Source organism: Podarcis tiliguerta (genome assembly GCF_965153285.1).
Source record: "Podarcis tiliguerta genome assembly, chromosome: 6".
Taxonomy (NCBI): Eukaryota; Metazoa; Chordata; class Lepidosauria; order Squamata; family Lacertidae; genus Podarcis; species Podarcis tiliguerta.
In genome coordinates, this window is record NC_139539.1 from 23,651,190 (window position 1) to 23,672,074 (window position 20,885).

At 40.7% G+C, this 20,885-nt stretch overlaps 1 protein-coding gene across 1 annotated transcript in view; it reads right to left on the bottom strand.

The window, feature by feature from the left end:
• The window catches only part of TOP1 (DNA topoisomerase I), a 71,812-nt gene that overhangs the window by 18,364 nt on the left and 32,563 nt on the right, over positions 1–20,885 (bottom strand). The window contains exons 3-9 of the mRNA XM_083446863.1: positions 20,116–20,218; positions 11,033–11,168; positions 10,231–10,286; positions 8,134–8,220; positions 7,028–7,103; positions 6,354–6,454; positions 2,277–2,392 (exon numbers count right to left, since the gene is read on the bottom strand). Coding sequence (XP_083302989.1) covers positions 2,277–2,392; positions 6,354–6,454; positions 7,028–7,103; positions 8,134–8,220; positions 10,231–10,286; positions 11,033–11,168; positions 20,116–20,218 — 675 coding nt within the window. The remainder of the gene's footprint in view (positions 1–2,276; positions 2,393–6,353; positions 6,455–7,027; positions 7,104–8,133; positions 8,221–10,230; positions 10,287–11,032; positions 11,169–20,115; positions 20,219–20,885) is intronic.

Consider the following 20,885-nt stretch of genomic DNA (forward strand, 5'->3'; position numbering starts at 1 on the left):
TCCTGTTCTTGAGGATCATATAACTGGCACAAGAGTCCTCCATATTGGGCTGATTTTGTGCTGTGTGAGAGGACACTGGTATTTCTAACTCCACTGGCTTAAAAAGTTGTTGTTAAAAGGCTGCCTGCTTGATATACCAGTGATTCGTGACTGTCCTCTTTCCCCTTGACTGAAGAATTGTAATAGAGGCTCAGCATGAAATAACTAGCTGCGCAGAAAGGCAGATTTTTCCCACAGCTCAAGGGGGAAGCAATTGCTGCATCAATGCGCTGCAGACCCAACATCTCCCCCTTTCTAAGCAATCTGACTAATGTAGGCCCAGACAGTGTTAACGTCACACCAGTCTTCAGTGCACCCAGAGAAGGTGCTTGCCAGCATTCCACAGCAATACCAAACAGGAACAAATATTTCACTTGCCAGCAGCCTAAAGAGTTGGCATCGTTTCAGAATAATGGATTCCTGTGAAATCCAATCCAGCCACTACTTGTACTGGTATAGTTAAGGCAGACAGAGATGGCAATATGGAGTCTTCATGATGCAGAGGGTGTGCCCAGTGTGGGGGGAAGAGGAATTTTCCATCTAGCTTGAAGGAAGTAAGCTATAGAAAAGTACTACAGAAAACTGCTAAGAAGAGTGCTTCTGAATGTTGTAAAAGATTTATGGCCATCTGATCTATTTTGTAACATCTATTTTGGAAGATTAGGAACATAGGAATGATGTTCACTTGACATTTTGTGCTCTGATAGGGATATCAAACTCACAAAGGCACAGAGGTACAATTTGAGGTTTCTCCTTTCAAATACTCAGAAGCACAATCAAGAAAGGGACTGGGTCCCTGCTTCTATCTATCTCTGAGCACGAAGGAGGTAGAAAGTGGAGAATGATGTGTACAGTCCAATGCCTGTGGTCTCATAATGCTAAAACAAGGTTTAACGTAATTTCTGAATGAGACCAGTAACTACATCGAGTGTTTATGTGCTATTAAGACAGTTTCTCGGATGATTTGGTAGGGAGACTGAATATAAACCATTTGGGGATTTTATACATTAGTGGCAGCTTGGTCAAACTGCATTCAACTGATTTCACTGTGATAGGGCCAGAGGTATTTATTCCCCTGAAAATATAAATATCAAGTTAATTTAAATTGCTCACAAACTTGCTTGGGGAGATTACTTGGGCATAGATGCCATATGCTTTCAACTAACTCATATGGGCCAATTAATCCCTCTCACATTTCATATTTTAAAGGAACTTGAAAAGGTAGTTTCTAATGATGGCAGCAATCTCCGGAGCCAGCATAAATAGTCATGTCAACCTCCTTTTCAGTAAATTTAATCTTTCACACACTGGAAAGGTTCCAACAGTCATTACAGATGAGTCAGAACCAGGAAATTCAACAGGGATAGGGTGGGAAGAAGATATGAATAATCTCTGAATTGACCTTTGGTCATTGGGCAGGGACAGTATGTTAAGTGGCAATACCTTGCTCTGGAAGCAAAGGACCCTCAACCAGCTTTAGCAAGACAGAACTAGAAGTGAGAGCATGCCTTGCATTCTAACTGGAAAGATGCATGTAGGCAATGAATGCACATCAGCTGCACATGAGGAATTCCGCTGCCAAAAACAACGGTACTGGGTCAGACTTGAGAAATAAAACCACTTTAAAGGAAAATATTATTACCAGACAGCACTCACTGTCATTTAAAAAAAATGAAAGGGAAAAAAGCATTATCTCTGAACAACTTTCGCTGTGAGAACCCACCACTGAAATACATTGCACTTTCTCAAAATAAGCCTCACTTAATATGACTGGATACTTCATGAGTGTCTTCCTATGAAATTATGTATCTTTCATTCCTGCTACTAATGCTTTAACATTTCTAAATGACACTGCATTCACAGCTCTGGGAATGATCCAGCACTTCTGTGCTGACATCAGGGAGCACAAGGGAACACTGTATCCTGTCTCTGCACCAGTCACAATTCACTGTCCACACAGGGGGACAAGAGGGTTAAGGATTGTCAAATCACAAGCCTTGAATGGAGGAGGAAAGGGAGATGGACAGACCTGTACTCAGCAGCCTCCAGTACTGGTTGCATGGTTGTGCAGATGAAATTCCAACCACCTTCAGAGAATATATAAACCACCAGCCGCATTTTACCAGCATGGGATGACCCTCCCTACAAGGTCTCCCAGTATGGGCTTTTTCTGCCTTATGAATGCTCATTATAAAGACACCTATTTCCCCACCAAACACCAGCCTTTAGTAGCTTACCATCATAGTAGAATTTGACATTTTCAGGCACAGGTTCATATGGTGGTGCAAACACAGGGCCTTTGTGTTCCAAGAATTTCCACTTAATACCTTCAGGATAGCGCTCTTCCTCCCACCTTAAAAAAAAAGGGGGTGGGGGTGGGAGAGAGAAACATGTGCTCATTCAAATGCCATATGGATTCAGAATCTATAAATGGGGCACCATGAATGCTAAAATTAGTCAATTCAGCAAATTCAACAATCCATCCTTTCATTTACTCCATTTACTTCTTTCATTTTTATAATGCCTTTCTGCCAAGACACTCAATATAATTTAGCATATTAGAACAGGAAATGGTACAAAATATTCTCAGCTTCCTTGCTTCTGACTTCCCTGAGAGGATATAGGTCTTTCTTAAGAAGCACCAGGGAAGGCTGGGGTGGGGCTGCCTCAAGAGTTCTCTTAGGACTTGGTGGTTATATTCTTCCTCGCCTGGGCTTCCTCATTTCCACCTTCCCTCAGGGCACATGGGTTTTGTTTTGTTTTATTTATTCACACAACCCTTCTACTAACTATATTTTAATCTAGAAAGCCAACCCGTTGTGCTACACACATTACCCATGTCTGCATTTATCAGCCAGCACTTTCTGACCGCCTCACAAGTAAGACAATATATTCCAGGCTTCTTCACAAAGAAGATAGCATTGTTTTTATGTCAGTTTAGATGCATGTCTTACTTGTATACACCACTTGGGGTGTTAGTAAAAGCAACAAGGAGAAGAAATCCCCAGAGTAACCTGCGCTAGGGTCAGTGACCTCTCCTGTGGTCAGCAGAGGGAAATGATTATTAATGTTGCTTGAGGTACAGAAATGGCACAGGCCAAACTCATCCCCACTTAGAAGTCTGTTGGGTTGTACTGGCAGCAGGGGATGACACTTTTCTGCAATAACACTAAATCCAAACCTGAAAGGCTCAAATTCTCAGGTACTTGTCATGTCTCTACAGAAAAACCTGAAATAGGCATTTCCGGTACAGGGATTCGCAACGTATCACCAGTGAGCCATATCTTTCTTCCTAGATTCACTCAGCAACTGACTTGTGTGTTTAGTCTATCTGTATTTCAAGCTGCAGAACTGAAGGTCACATCATATCTTACAGCAGAAGCAGGCACTGGGTAAAGGGCGGGTAGATGCTATTTTAAAAAAGTTTTGTTTTCATTGTGCGTAGAAACATACAGAGAGCAGAGATACTCTTCAACGTTTTTCTATGGTGTATACCAGGCAGGAAGGGAGAGAGGAGGGGAGAGGATATTTTAGCTTCCACTTTATTACTGTGTGGAAAGAGCTCTTAGCAACAGTTTTTAAGGTGTCCTGCAGCTATCACACACTGTGTGAACTAGCTCCAAAAGAAATAGTGGTTGGATGGGGATACAGAAAGATCCTAAAAGATAAAAAGAAACATTGGAAGCAGCCCAAAGTATCATAAATTACCTCCATGCTAGTTTCACCAGCTCTACCACTTGGAAAGAGTTGCTATGACTTAGACCTTAGCCATTTTCACCCCTGGCTATGTGGGAATACAGAGAGACTTTATCTACCACTACAACTAGTGCTGAGAATAATAGCTTGATTCCTCATATTACTTATCTGATAGGTTGGCATTACTCCTCTAAAACCCTAAACTCTAAAACCCAACCAAACAGGTTCCTTTTAAAACAACTGGCATCTCTCCACCCCCTCAATACCCCCTGGTCTTTCACTCTGTCAGATCCGCTTGAGGGGGGGGGGGTATCACCAGCTGAATTACATGCAAATTTCTGGGAGTTAATTGGGCAACGTGGGCTAACAGTTTTCATTTGAAAGCAGGATCACTTCAAAAGTGTGGCTGCTGTGCTACACAGGGTACAAGGGTGGGAGTGGGCAATGGTAAGAACCAGCAAGAAAGCATGGATGAACAATTCTACATTAAGCTTGAGATATCTGCTTGGCCATGTGTTTGTTTTCCCCCTAGAACTCTAATATTTATCAGCTGGTGTTAGGCTGCAAAACAGTGGTGGGGAGACATAGCAGCAATGGCCTATCGTGGCTCCCTGACATGTGCACATATTACAATACAAAACAAAAAACTATTCCTTACATTCATATTTTAAATTTTTAAGTACAGAAAAGTAAAGACAGAGTGCCCTGCATTGTAATGGGCATTGTGTTTCATGATGAAACACAGAAACAAGAAGCATAAAGCAAAGGAAAATTAAGGTGAATACCACAAGCTCTTCCTCAGAACTATTTTCTACTGAAACTGCCAACAAATTCTCAATGAAAATGATCCTCGGGTTTTGAAGCCATAAAGTATGTTTAAATATCTGCTGGAATGTTTTCACTTAATCAGTTTGTTGACACAGCCTCTCTCCAAGGAGTGTATCTTGAAACACTGGGAGTTGGTTAGCCAAAAGTACAGAACTAAAGAACAAACACCAAAAAGTTATTCAAAACACACTGCTGTACAAAGTGGATTGCAATGCAATACACCATTACGAGACTGTTAGCATTGTGTCCATTTTAAGCAAAATTCAGGATCAAATCAGCCTTGATCCAGAAAAGCATGGAGGGATGCCATGCATGGAGTAAGGCCTTGAATTTTCAATCCTAGACAGTTGCTTTCACAGGCTTCTTTTAAAATTCCCTGTGGTATGAGGTAGGCTAATGCTCAGGAATGTTAGTAAAAAAAAAAAAAGAAAGACTAGCTTTACATCCCTGCATATGCCTAAAAAAGGTTGGTTTAGTTTGTGGACTGCAGCCTGTAAGGGTTAACATTTTGAAAGAAGGCTAAGCAGCATTGTTCTTAACACAAAAGCAAGAGTCATGAAGTTTTATAAAGACTGATTCTCTTGCAAAAGGCATACTAGTTTGGAAAGTAAGAAAATAAGCAGAACTACAAAAAGTATTATTATGGTTCAAAGGAGGTAAGCTTTCAACTTCAAGATTTGTCAACTAAAGCTTCAGTGGATTAATTAGTAGAGTCCAACTTTAAAATTAGGTGCCAAGCTATTTTTTGTGGGGCTGAGAAATAGTAATGTTTCAAAAACCTTCCTTGGAAGATTTTAAGCAGGAGTTGGATGGCCATCTGTCATGGATGCTTTAGTTGAGATTCCTGCATTGCAAGGAATGACCCTCAAGGTCCCTTCCAATTCTAAGATTCTATGATTTCACCTGTTCTAAAATGATGAGGCAGTGTTTTCTATCCCTTGATAAAAAGGTGTAGACTGAGGGGGTCCACTTGCTAGTATAATTCAAGGGACCATTGGTCTGGCTGCCTCAGCAAGAGGGACATGTTCCCTTAGTCTAAGCAACTGCTAACTCGAAGAACAAAATGAAGATAAGAGCCCTGCTAGATCAGATTAAAAGCACCAGCCTGTTCCAGTCTATGGGAAACCCACAAGCAGAACCAGACTGCAGCAACACTGTTCACACTTGTGATTCCCAGCAACTGGTATAAATGAGAAAGGGCTAATAGTCCTTGATAGACTGATGCTCTGTGAACAATAGCATCACGAATAATGAACAGTGGCTGTGAGCAGGTGTTTAAAAAATGTACTTAAGTGAAGGGTAGAGGGCTTTTTGAGCAAACATTTTCACTGCTCCTAACTGGCAATTTTTGCTGAGCAAATATAACTTTATGAAATCAGCAAAGTGCTAGTTGTAAACCTCACTTAATTTTTGTGATACTTTTGCTGCTAGTGAAATTGATATTAACGGAAAACAAAAAACTACCGTTAAACGTTCCATCTAATAACAGATAGACATGCCACCTAATAATAAGAGAAACAAAGGCTATGACTTCAGTACCTCAGGACTTCTAATAAAATGGATATTAAATTTTTGTTCCAATGATAAATCAGTTAGTTGAAAGCCAATTATTAACCTAACAAATCCTTAACTAGTTGAGAGCTCGAACTGGGGTTTTCCTTTTCCCTCTAAAATGGAAGATAATCCTGTTTGCAGCTTTGAAGTCCAACCACAAAGAGTCTTCAGTCAGCATTTTTTCAGATGTAAGAGGAAGCAGCCAGCCACAGGCTGAAATATCAGAGGTGTGTTACCATTTCCATTTCTGCTCCTCTTCTTTTTTTGTTTTCTTCTTCTTCATGTCTCCTTCAGGAGGCTTCTTATCTTTGCTCTTTATTTTCTTGGGTTTGATATCCTGAAAAGAGATTTTTTTAAAGAGAGAGACCCTATACAGGGAGTAGTTTTACAAGATACTCTTACATTTAAAAACAAACAAATTTTGTAAGAAACCATTTGAAATGTGCTTCTCACAAAAATGGTCCTTGGTCTGAATCAAACTACTTATTCAGTTTCCTACCGGTGGCAAGGAATTATCATCAATTAACATGCAGAGTGTATCATGGTACGACATAAATAAATTGGCAAAGCCATATACAGGAGGCATATACAGAAGTGAAAGGGCATAATGTAGAGGAAAAAAGGAGATGCGGACCACTTAGCCTAAGGATGGAGGATGAGTTGCAACTTTGTGGTGAGCAGAGCCCAGCCACCAGTATGCTCTCTGCATGAATCTAGCCAAAAATCAGGATCTCTACATACTGATCTTAATATGTACTCTAGATCGAGACATCGTGTGTTTTTGTTGGTTAATGTTTTCAGATGAATGCTAAACTGGATACTCTAAGCAAAATAAAGTGTTCTTTCTCCACAGTTGTCTCCACAACCTGTTATTACCCCAGAGATCCAGAAAATATAAATTCAACCAAACCTCCTCTTCTTCCTGTTTCCGCTTCTTTGATTTTTTTATATCTTCAGTTTTGATCTTCTTGGGTTTGTAGTCGACACTGAAACAGATCCAACAATTGGAAACAAATCATTTATTTCCAGTTCCGGATTTTATTACTCTCACCCTCCACACACAAATGTTGCTGCTGTGCTGCTTGTAGCCTGCATTCCAAAAGCACCAACACCCCAATTCCTGTGGCTCAGATAAAACCTGCTGCTTGACTTTAAGTTATACATTTCCTGAAGCCCCTTCCGTAAGAACAGACACAACTACTTTCCAGCGTCTGTAGACCAATGCCAGTTCTCTACCTGTGCTACACACACACACTGACACCATATTATACATGGCTACTGCAGAATACAATCAAGAAATAAAATCTGCTATTTTTGTATTTGATGCAACCTGTTGCCCCTCATTTGCACTGATCGCTTTTCTTCTCTTTGCTGTTGCAGGACCGGAGGGCGGGGAGAGTTTAAATTCCCTTTGCAGCAGAAATGGGTAGGACGACTGATGCTGGCCCTGACCCAGGGTGAATCCCAGGCACCTAATGGTCCCAGATGGAGTAGCGGGATCCAGATGAGCACTGTGATACACACATCAGGTCCACAGTTGCTTCTGTATTAACATCTCCCTTGCAGCATCAAGGCAATTCACTATAGAAGACAGCTGGGGTTCACAAAGTATTATTAACACTCACTATTCATTCGGTCCTTAACATTTTGTCTTACTAATTATTCTTTTGTTTTATAAAAGCATTTGTCAGCTACCTTTCAAAAGATCAAGGCCGCTTACATAAAATGAAAACAAACAAAAAACTGTGCTATTAGAAAAAAAGGTAAACCCCCAGAATGTGGTCCTCCCTCAAGGGTAATTAAAAGCATTCACTTTTCACTGAGTGGCATGATGAAGTCTGAGTGACAACTGATATCTGGAATGGGCAAAAGAACTTAAGCCCTTAAATCCATTGATTTCAATGGGTCTATTCTGAGTTATGACTTAGCAAGATACTATAGTTGCTTGCTATAGACAGATCCAAATGTCCCATTATTCCCACTTTTCACTGTAGGTAATGTTCACAAGCTACTCACTCATCATCCTCTCGGGGTCTCTTTAGGGGCTTATAGTCTTCTTTGTAGTAGCCATCGTCATCCATTTCTTCCTTAATACGAGGTGGGCTAGAGAGAAAAGGAAATGAGTTATTTAGTCAAGAACATGAATACTAAGCTTCAGCTTGTAGTCTGACTTCACCTACCACTTCAACCCACGCGAGGAGAACTCTCTCATTATCCCTGCCATATTTAGAGTTGAACAGGATGTGTGACTTTCATACAGTTTCAGCTAAACTGAAAATGTAACACCATATTGCAGGGCTGGTAGGGTTCTGCCCCCCCCCAACCCCCACCCCCACCCCAGATTTTGGTGTCAGCAAAAAACAAAATTAAAATAAACATGCTGGAAAGTAGATCCCAACACCTTGGTGGGGATACAAATAACTCCCCGCTTCTTAGCTGGTTTCCTCCAAACTCTCCCCCATGACACCCTACTAGGTTTCCATATTCCTCCAGCTGTACCATTTTGGAAAGCTCTGATTTAAATTAAGGCTGCACAGAAAAATGAGGGGGAAAATCCTACAACAATGGGACAATGGACTATAAATCCTGAACACAAACTTGTAGATGTTAGCAAGTATTAAGTGTTAAAGATGTGTCAGATTCAAACTACTTGATTGCTTTTTAGTTACAACAATTCAAGTTTTAAAATTGTTTTAATAAATCTACTCTCCCTACAATATTGACACATTGGATATTGGGATATTCCATAATATAAATTACTAGTTCTATTTTGTTTTACCTACAGGTATGCATGGCATTTTTGTACGGTGTGTGGGGGTGTAATTCATATTTAAAGAGAATCTGTGGCTTGCCCTTCCAGTGAAAACCATGGTGGGTCAAAGCATATAAAACAATGTAACAAAAAGTGGCTGTGTTCAAACATCACATTGACCCAGACTTCCTACCTTACCATGGTTTATCAGGAATGAGCAGCATGCTAATGCACGCTGCCTGATCTCACAGCTGGAAAAACTCAGCAGCGCTGGCAAATACACCTCTACAGTTACTGGGAACAAATGCATGCTGCTAAAGGAGCCATCTTGATGGAAGTCACTTTACAAAGCTACTCAGGAGACCACATTTCAGCCACTGAAAGCTAATTGATTGAGCTGACTCTAAAAATACATTTTTTCCAAAGGCTAAAATTCTGCAGCTATTTTGCAATGAAGATTGTGTTCTGTGGAATACAAAAGATCTTAGAGCTGCAGTCTGCTTGGATGTTTCAGTGCAGTGCAAGCTGCACAAAACCCAAAACACTGCAAGCAATGAGGTCACCTTCTGCAGTGCCATCTCTCTTCTAAAAAGATGTAGCCTGATCTGCTTTCCACTTCAAATATCTAACACAGATAAGATCAGCTGGTAATACAAGACAGCAGAGTAAAATACTTGTGCAAGGAATGCTAGTATTTTAAAGTACAAAGGCACTGCAGATTTTAAAGGCTGTGTTTTAAATCAATCCAGCATCGTGCATCAAAATGCAGGAGATTGCTGGAAACAGGCTGCACGATAGTGGAAAAGTCTGGTGTCAGTTCCACGAGGTATTTATGCTGAGCATAACTGCTGCTGGCTTTTTGACAAGCGGGTTTTACATTCTTAAGATTGCAGTTCCTAGAAATACCAAGAGGGGTCCTTACTTTCTTCTACTGTGAATCAAGCAGTTTATATATGCTTGAATACTGTTTTAGAAACAGTGCACAGGAGGAACAACTTTAGTTTGACCCTAAATTCCCAGTTCTTCTACCGAGCGTTTGATATTGATAGGGAACAACTTTAAAAGTCTATGTTATTTTAGAGTCTTTATCAGGGCCAAGAAGGTTCTATGTCTACATTGGATTAAAAAAGAGAAGTGCATAAGAGAATCCTTTACAATCTTATTCCTGTCCATATAGCTGGACTGGTTTTTAACACAAAAAAGCTTCCCCATCTTTGGTTTTAGGTTTTCTTTATGCCAACAGAAAAGAGGATCCCAGAATGTCTCAGGGATCCCACTGAGAAAAATTCCACTCATCTTCTGGGTACAAGTCAAAACTAAAAATCTAACAGTCTTCTTCACACAAGGCTCCAGCTGCATACCTGGAGAAGCCATTTTCTTTTTCCTTCTTTATTTTCACTTCACCAGATGATTTACTCTGAAAACAGAAGTGAGAGCTGGTTAGTAAGCTATAAAAGGCACTGTCATATCTTCCCTGTGCATTCAAATGTAACTGACAAAAGACCCTTGTACCAGGAGCAAGTGCTATTCCTCAGAAACGCTTTCAGCATTATTGGATCCGGCCAATCCCAAATACGTGCTCTGTCCTGCTGTTTTCCTATCTATCTAGATGTTCTCCCGAAGTTTTTCCTTTTGTCTGGCCACAACTGCAGAATTTGCTATCAACTCCTTAGCTTATTTAGACAAGGCTTCTGCTTGTACTGTTACACTGCATAATTATGCGCTTTGCCCAGACATGAACAGATGGGGTAGGAAAATTATCAAGGTACTGTCTGTCCCTCTTCTGTCTGTCAAGGCTGGGCTAAGGGGTGCACCTGCATCGGTGCAATGTTTGTAATATCCTGCATCAAGTTACCTACAGAATCCCTCCTCATGTAGAACACAACATGTGCTGAAATTCGGCCTGTAGCTGCTATGAAGCTTAACATGACTTTTATTATGACAAGTTTACAACAGCCATTTAAGCAGACGCACAGTGATGTCATCTAACACCTAATGCCACAGCTCCTATACTCATAGCCTTGAGTTTCTGTTGAAACTGTACGTGGGATTTGACTTGCAAAACAGCTTAAAAATGTCAAAAATGTGAAGCTGCTCGTGTCTTTATCCACAACAAAAGCCCAGTCCAAAGCAGTGCCATTCAGCCCCACCACCATCCTGTACCTTTTCTTCCTTTCGTTTCTCCTTGTCTCTATCTTTGTGTTTGTCTTTGTGTTTGTCGTGTTTCTCTGAACTGCCATCTTTGTGTTTGGTTTTCTCCTTCTCTTTGTGTTTCTTCTCCGAGGAATCTTTGTGCTCACTGGAAGATACAAGAGTCAGTTGGGACAGGATCGGTAGCAACGACCAAGCGGATTGACACGCCAAGCCCTAGAAAGTTTTCTATTAATATGAAGAATCACATAACTGTAGCAATAAGGAACATAGTAAAGTCAAGATGCCTCGGGGACACCACAGACTAATGCATTTTCGCCTGAAGGAGTTTCAACAATATATGTGCACTGTTTAGTACACCTTAAGCCCAGTACTAACATCTTGGCATGTATGCTTTTAACAGCAGACATTAACTGGAACCTTCAGTGGATTTGTCCCCCTACTGAGACAGGGTAAAAAGAAGACAAACCCTGCAGTTATAACACCAATCATCATATTTATGGCTCATATTGGTATTGATAAATTTATTAGACGAGAGAAACAGAGGCATACAGCATTTAAGCAATGGGCTGTGGTTCACTCAATTCAGTCACTAGAAGAGCCAGAAACTGAGTTCAGGAGTTCTTTCATGTCTAGTTACATTCTCCTCCTGTTAGTGCATTTTAGAAACCAATGATACTTGTGCCATACGACCTTCGCCAAGCCTCACTTCTTCCCTCTCCCCACCAGTGGCCTGTTTCACTTATGAGGGAGAGAGCAAATGGAACGTATGTTAAAGCTAAAAAAAATCATGAGTTTTCATTACATCAGAAAGAAAATGGTATGTCTCTACAGTCATACCTCGAGATAAATACGCTTCAGGTTGAGCGCTTTCGGGTTGTGCTCTGCGGCGACCCAGAAGTAACATAGTGTGTTACTTCCGGGTTTCGCCGCTTGCGCAGACAGTCAAAATGATGTCACACGCATGCACGGAAGCGGCGAAACGAGACCCACGCAGATGCGTCTTATGTTCTATTCGGGATGCGAACGGGGCTCCGGAACAGATCCTGTTCGCATCCTGAGGTACCACTGTAATTCTATTCTAATGACAAAATCAAAACAAAACCCAGTCTCTTTAGAAAGTGGTCCATTTCCCAATTAACTGTTCAGTGGCTGCTTAGACCACAATAATCAGAATTAAACTTGTAGATTACAGAGATGAATTGTTGAAAAACCCTTAACGATGTGGTATATCCTGCTAGGGAAAGATTTAAGGCTCATGTGTGATTATATTATATCCAGGCACATGATAAAGAAAGCCGCTCTTAGAGAACTCCAACACTGCATTTTGAGAAGTCAACTGCAGCCTTCTCCTATTACACTCATTAGGTTTCCTTACTTCATTATCCTGACCCTCTTGCCCCTCAATGACTCTGCAAGCTAAGTACTCTGGATTCCCCTTTCATTCCTCCCACTTGCTAGTGCCACTCTATTTCTTATGGTTTGATTCTCAGCTCCCACAAGCCCTTCCAATGTGACTTACTGCTTCTTGAATCTGGAAAATTCTCCGTCCCTAATGTAGAGACACATACCACAATAAATAAGCAACTATATTTATTACATTTTTATTCTGCCCATATCCTAGTAATATTTTTAAAGTACTTTTTCTTGGTTTTAATGAATGTATGGTATAGTTTGTTTTTTGTAAAGTTGATTTAAGTTGCCTGCGACAAGAAAAAGTATCTAATAAACTTAAATAACAACAACAATATAGAACAAGTGCACGTGCTACCTCCCCATATTTCAGCTCACTACCACTCTGAAAAGGTTAGACTAAGCGATAGTGATCACCTATGCTCATCAAATTAACTTCATGACCAAGTGGAGTTTTGAAGCTGGGTCTCCCTAGGTCTGGTTAAAAACTATATAATACCAGCCTTCAGTGTCATATACCTTCTCCAAATGCCCATAAAACATTTAGTCCTTTTTAAAATGGGATGCAATTTCTTTGGATTTTTGAGATACTTCATCATTTAAGTATTTAAGACAAGAACCACTACATATAAAGAAATCATATTTACCAAATACAAAAAGATGGAATTTCTAATACAATCTTCTGTTCCCCACAGTGGCCAACCTTTTTTGGTCCACATAATTTATTTCAACAATCCAACTTTCATAAAATGGAAATCCCACTTGTTACAACATCTAACAAACTTAAACTGGCTAACAGCATTTTTATTTCACTTTTGTTTTATGCAATTGTGATTCCCCCCCCCTTCATGAAAATGATGCTGAAAAGGTTAAGTTACATAACTTCGTATCTAATAATCAGGTCTGACTTTGCCTGTCTGTTTGCCTAATTAGGAATGCCTAAATGTCATCTGCTCCTTGCTTGGAGGACAGAGAATATACTTCTTCCTACCCATTCATGGTTTATTGTCTAGATAACTTGCACATTCCATAGGTTCCCAACCCTGGCGCTTCAACAGAAAGAGAAAATAGGAAAAAGAGAAAGAGAAAAAGAAAGGGGGGAAATGTACAGGTGCTTTAAAGAATTAAGAGAGGATCAATACTAGCCTGGCTAAGTATGCTAGTTTATTAACCAATGTTAAGCCAGAGTTGTATGATGTAGTTTGGGTACAACAGGGAATAGGTTTAAAGAAGTCAGGATTGTTGCACCGAACAGAGTGTTTGATAGTGAAAAGGGAAAAGACCTCTTAAAACCATGGTTTATAAAACAATGGATAATCATCAAAACCTGGCCACTATGATGGAGGTTAATTGCTACTATGCTGTGCTCCAACAGACATGGACACCAGCAAAAAGTAACAGTTTTTAATTGCAGGAACACAACAAATTTTTAGCCAGCTTTTTGTCATGGCACATTAAAGATTCTTCACATTTTTCTACTGCTACAACATCCTCTGATCTTTTTTTCATTACTTCTACCTGGGTGTATTAAATACAACTGACATGAATTCTTGTCACCTGCAGCACTACAATCAGTTTCCCTACTTCAGTCACAAACACATGCACCCCACAGCTATACAAATTGACAAGTAAAAAAGACAGACACAGTAAGAACTTTCCTGGTAACAAATACCTATTTAGAGAACATACACGTATGAAATGTCACCACAAGCAAACTTCGCAACAGGAGAGAAAAAAAGAGATTTAATTTGCATGACAGCAGAAAATAGGGAAAAAACCACCAAAAAATGGTATGTGTCTTTGAAGAAAAAAACTCACAGACCAGTACAGCCTCTAATAAATGAAGGTAAGCAAATGTGTCATTTAACTTAATATCATTTTGTAATCAGACAAGAACTATTTGGAGCACCTCACATCAAGACATAAGCCCTCATTTTAAATGCCTGTTTGTTATGAATAAGATTGGTAAACTAGCTTATGTGCCAAAATAAAAAATAAAAAAAGAAAAAGATTGTCATCCTGTGAAAGAGAGGACATAATTTCCCCTATTTGACAGTTGGGAAATGGATGATATGGGGATAGCAACCTGGACCATAAGTCAGCCTGAGATCAGGCAATACAGTTGACGCAAATCTACACTGCAGTCCAGCCCTTTATTTAAAAAGCATGTTCAGCATGTGCAAGCAATCTCCTGCTGGCACAAAAAAAATGGTTCACCTAACAACTAATAAGGTGGTGTTTTGCTGCCTGAGGCAAAAAGCCCCCGTTCTACATACAGAAGCCAAGGAGATTGGCAGCTGGATCTATCAGTGGTAATAGGACAGTGTGTTCCATGGCTCTTGAGGGCAACATGCTAATTGAGAGGATTCAGGACAGGCTGTTGGCACAAACAGGGGAATGCTGTCCCTCAGCATCTACCACCCGAAGCAGCAACCCCACTCTGCCTAATGGTAGGGCCAGCCCTGATTCTCCTGCGCAAGCTCTGGAATTCCTTCTTCCACCAAGGTTCAGAACAAGTAGGTAAGCTTGAAGGGCAAGTTACCGTACGAAATTACTTTGGCCTTTTCCAAGAAGAGAACACTGCAGCTGCATTCATTGCTTAATTCTCAACCTGGCCAACAGGCACAGACTACCCTTTCGGAAAGCTTACCTTCTCTAGTAGGCAAAGCAACTGGCCCTAGTGCAGGCTTCCTCAAACTCGGCCCTCCAGATGTTTTTGGCCTACAACTCCCATGATCTCTAGCTAGCAGGACCAGTAGTCAGGGATGATGGCAATTGTAGTCTCAAAACACCTGGAGGGCAGAGGTTGAGGAAGCCTGCCCTAGTGTAACACAGTTATCTTCCCAGATGTAGGACAGCAGTGTGTTGCAGCTACTTTTACTCCTCAGCCTGGGGCAGGATGATAATGAATGGTTAGTTGTTTCCTGACAGGCTCTCCTTCAGCTAGATCATAGGAAAGGACACTCTGTTCCCTTCAAACATCAGCTCACAGCTTGCCACCGTAGCTGCATTACGTAGCTTCCCCTCTGAATCATGAAGGATGGATCAAGTCTATGCACAAATCAGGTTTAGAGACTGTTGCACGAATCAGTCTTCACTCATAGCTGAGCTGGGATCACAACTTTTATTATTTTATATTTATATCCCACCTTTCCTCCAAGTTGGTCAAGGCAGCATACCTGGTCTCCCCTCCTTCATTTTATCTTTGAAACAACTCTATAAGGGCCTTAATAGCCTAATGTCTAATGACCTGGTTTTTAAGTGTTGCCTACAGAATTCTTATTCCGACAGAGTGCATAAGACAACATGCAAATGGTGTAAAGACTGAAAATTGGAGCTGGTTCTTTTTGCAGGGAGGCACTACTCCATTCTGTGGTCCACCAAAGTGGAGGACTCAGATTCAGCACAGGAATCTGAAAGGTTCTTTTGGCCAATTATGTATGGAGAAGCATGGTAGAGCTAGAAAACGATATTTTTGCTACTGTGAAGTGTTTTACTCAGTGTTTGAATCTGTTTCTGCTCCATGTTCCTTGTTTTCATAAAAGCTTTTGATTTGATTCACAGGAAGCAAAGTATTTTGATGATTTATTCTGAGATGTACTTAAAAAAAAAACTCTGCAAAAAGCACTTTACTTTATTAGTAGATTGATGCACAGCTATTCCTTCAGGAAGTGTTTCCTTCAAGTAGGCATCACTGTACTCTCTGGAAATTGCTCACAACATTAATGGCATTGCTAGAGTTAAGACGTAGCTTTTTGTTTGGAGATGAACTAACCCCCCCCCAAAAAAAAAACCTGCACTGAATATGACATAGCAAGCCACTCTGAGCCTAATCCTTGTGGCACTTATGTATTGTACTGACTCAAATAAATACATTTATTTCTTATTTATTATCTTGAACCAGCACAGGACTTTCAGCAAGCTATATAAAGAACCATATAGACTGCTATAAACCAAAACTGATTATAATAGTTACAGGCCCTAGATAAAATACCAGCTAAAATTCTTTCTCCAGGTTAACACCCCCATCAGCACTCCAATGAGCTGAATTACATTACAGGATGTGGGTGGCACTGTGGTCTAAACCACTGAGCCTCCTGGGCTTGCCGATCAGAAGGTCGGCAGTTCAAATCCCTGCGACAGAGTGAGCTCCTGTTGCTCTGCCCCAGCTCCTGCCAATCTAGCAGTTCGAAAGAACACCAATGCAAGTAGATAAATAGGTACCACTGAGGCGGGAAGGTAAATGGGTTTTCCATGCACTCTGGTTTCCATCACGGTGTTCTGTTGCACCAGAAGCGGTTTACTCATGCTGGCCACATGACATGGAAAGCTGTCTGTGGACAAACACCGGCTTCCTTGGCCTGAAAGCAAGATGAGCACCACACACCAGTCACCTTTGACTGGACTTAACTATCCAGGGGTCCTTTACCTTTTTACCTACAGGTAACTCTCAACTTACACATATTATACTTATGCTTTGTGCAGTGGTGTGTGTAAGTGTGTGTGATAAATAAATAAATAAATGGAAAGCAGAGGAAACCCACCATTCCCTCTGCTCCCTATTTATTTATTCTTCCCTGGCCACCTGTGCACAGCTACAATTGCAGGCTTACAAGATTTTGGGGAAGCAGTGGAAGGGCTCTGGGACGCTGCCAAAGCCCTTGCACCGCCTTCACAAAGCAGAGTAAGCAGCCCTCTCACAGGAGGGGGTTGTTCCCGGCTTCATACATTTCTGTGTTTATGGGTGGACTCCCAGAACTGAAATCTCGAGTAAGATGTGAGTTACCTGAATATTATGTCCTGCAACTTTATACTCTCTACTAAGAAGCCCTACATTTTGCTACATTTCCTTTGTACACCAGCCTGCTTTCCAAGTTGCCTTTGGGCTGAAAGATATTGGATGTTGGATCCAATATGTTGGATTTAAAAGCATGAAGATTAATCCAGAAACAATAATAAATTCAAGTAAACTTGAATGTTGGCTGGGCTCCTTTGGGAGGAAGGCTGCAGTATAATTGTAATAAATAAATTTTGCTCCCTTAATGGAATAACTTTATAAGTATGAAAACAGCTATAGTACCAAGGCAACCACCACCCCACCAAAACTTCAATATGGCTAGCCCAAACACTCTGGTTTGCCCCTGATCATCTCTTACACGTCACCTTATGCAGGCCTAAACCATTCTACAGGAATTAGGCCTGCCCCTTTGGCCAGTTTTCCCACTTCCTGGATCATATTAAGTGTAATTCAGCAACCTGCCTCCCTAACATGGGTGTATGCTACAGAGTTCTATGTAAGCAGAGACACTGCTTGAGCACTGGAAGATTTGCTGCCGAGCCAAGTTTGAGGTTTTAATATTAGTATATAAAGTCTTTTATTTATACAGGTTCTAGTAATTCAACTCCTGACATAGAGTTCTGGTCTCTCTCTCCCTCCCTCCCGAGGGTAGGACTGAGCACAGGTATATTTATGAGATGAAACATGGGAGGCATGTGATTTCAAAACAGAAAAGGAGTAAGAATGGAAAAAGTGACAGAATTTCTTCACTGATTTACCATATTCATGTTATACAAAGTGAGGAATGTGCACCTCCCCTACTTGCCCTCTCAGCATGCCTGTACCACATCCTCAGACATCACCAGACATCTTTTAAATATGGAACATGAATCCAACCCTAAAGCACATGGGCCAAGATTGCAAGAGCAATATCCTAGAAAAAATTCTGAATTAAATGCATGATCCAAGTTATGTAGTCAGTTCACGTTGAGCCCCCATATAGGCGATCTGCGGCATAAGAGGCAGGATACACTCATATGCTTGATCCCCTCGACACACAGGGGAGTCATCTCAGTATACACTTCCTGATCTGGCACACGAAGTGCTTCAAATTGCAAATATTATGTTCTCAATGAATCTATTATAATTGAATCGTGCACATTACACAGTGCATGCTTGGATGGGACAAGGCAATTTATTGTGTCTACTCAGAAGTATGTACTACTGAATTGAATCAGGTAAAGGGGCACAGCGTGCCTTCTAGAAAGAGCCAAAGTATTGTATTAGTCAGTGCAGGAAATCATCATGAATAGGTGGCCAGATAATGAATATAAGGTGATTGGTATATAAATATGTTCATTTAAAATGCCTCTAAGTTTTAGGAAACCATAAAATATGAATACAATTACTAAGCAATCATACTTGAAAAGCTCTACATACCATAATTAATTTGTCTGCATATAAATTCTAACCAAGAGCTCCTCACTTGGGCAGAACTGTCACACAAGATTCATTGAATGGACACAAGTAAACATGTGCATGATGAATAAGGTGCTACAGGTGCTACAGCCTGTGGCACTGTCTACCCCTTATCCACTGTGTTCTCACTAATAATAATAATAATAATAATAATAATAATAATAATAATTTATTTACACCCCGCCCATTTGGCTGAGTTTTTTTGCTCGCCTTCTAAGATATATATCTTATCTTTTGGAAGCCTGCAATGTGATTGAGATTATAAACAAGAAACACATCAGAATAATGAGCCAAAAGCCAAGCAGGTTTTGCATTATGCCATGCAAAAAGTCCCTTTCTAAAAGGCTGTAAACACTACAATGTGGGTGGAGGAGAGAAGAGAGTTTCACAACAATTTAGCAACGTTTGGAAGCACAAGGTGAAATACCACCCCCATTCCCTGCAAAGTGTGTTAATTAGCATTGCTGGGATTTAAGCAACCAGTAAAGTGTGCAACAGCTTAGCTAAGACATTTACAGCCTCTGCCTCCAAGGTCTATGAATGTTGTAAGTTTTGGAGTTATGTTGGCTCAGAAATATCTCCCCATCTATCACAAATTGGAAAATGAAATGGTTTATTAAAATGTATTCAAGTTTAGAAAAAAGCACAAAAGGGATCAAGGTGTTAAATTTGTTAAAAGGTTAAATTTGTGTAACTGTTTAGGTACAAAATAAGGCTATGTGAATGAAAGGGGGGGGACAGTCATATATACCATAGAATGGCAGCCCCATTATTTGATATCTGGAAGCTATTCACAGGTTTTAACCTCAGTAACATTAACTTACATGTAACTTGGTTAACCCCCAAACAGTAAAAAATAGCTGTCTTGAATTTACCATTTCAAGTGTCACTTTATGACTCAGGAAGATTATTAAAACAAGAGTTCCGATAAGAATGGCCACCAATTTATGTGGAGACCTTTGAAGTAGGGAAAGGAAGCCAGTACCAAAGCACAGCTATGCCTATCAAGAGCAAGCACTATTGGTTTTAATTTGTGGTGAACTAGCCTGCATCTCCTGCAAAGTTAAAGAGTATGTGAACAAAAGTGACTAAAGCAGGCTTCTTGCCTTGCACAACACTTAAGCCAGCCAATGTACTTATTGGCATAGTAGACACAATACTATCTGACCAACAACAGCCTGACTGGGCTAGCCAATCTCTGAGATTGCATCATGTCCACATCTCCCCCACCTATGGCTGGAAACAGCTGAGAAGTATGCCAATAGCCCAATCAGATGGGATCACATGAAGCAAGTTCAATGCATGCCACCTCCCCACTAGCCAGCTGACAAGCACTCAGACTGTAATCTTGCAACCGGTACATGTTTCCAGGCCTAGTTTTGCACGTCAGGACAGCAAACCTGCTGACAACAACCAGCAATCTCACCTGTTACTGTGCTTGGATTTCTCTCGATCTTTCTCTTTGTCCTTCTTGTGCTCTTTGTGTCTGTGTTCCCGGTCTTTGTGTTTATCTTTATGTTTGTGAGAATCTGAAAGCAAGTGAACAGAGAAACGAATTAGGAAATCGCTGAGAAGTTATGACAATTTCTAGTAAAGCAGCTTTGTATTGGCTGCCACAAATATGCAACCTAAACATCCCAGTAGCAGTGATGTACATCACTTCACTATATGTATGAAATTGGCATCAATTATCAGGCAAACCCATGTGCATCCTCTACTGCTGGGGTCCTCAACTTTGGGGGGGGGGGGGGCAATGGGCCTTGGCAAGTGCCAAGAGATGGGTTTTTAAAATAGTTTTTAATGCTGTAACCTGGGACTTTTGGGTGAAGGGAAGGAAATGAAATGAAATAAATAAATAGTCTGAGGACCTCACCCTACATGACTGTTTCTCTCTGCTTCTCTCTGAAAATAAGCCCAAATCTATTGTTATTATGTTCCCTGACATTTTACAGATGGGCAATTCTCCTCTCCTGGGATAGACAAGTTAGTATTTCTGGTGCATGGAAAGTGACAAAAAAGTACAGAGGGAAAAGGTTTAAATGAAGTGTGCAGGTTCATCCATATACCAACCTGTGGAAAAAACTAGCAAAGGATCACCACAGTACAGTGGACGCTTGGGTTCCGAAAGTGATCCGTGCAAGAGGCACGTTCGCAACCCACAGTGCCGCGTCTGCGCCTGTTCCGGTACTTCCAGGT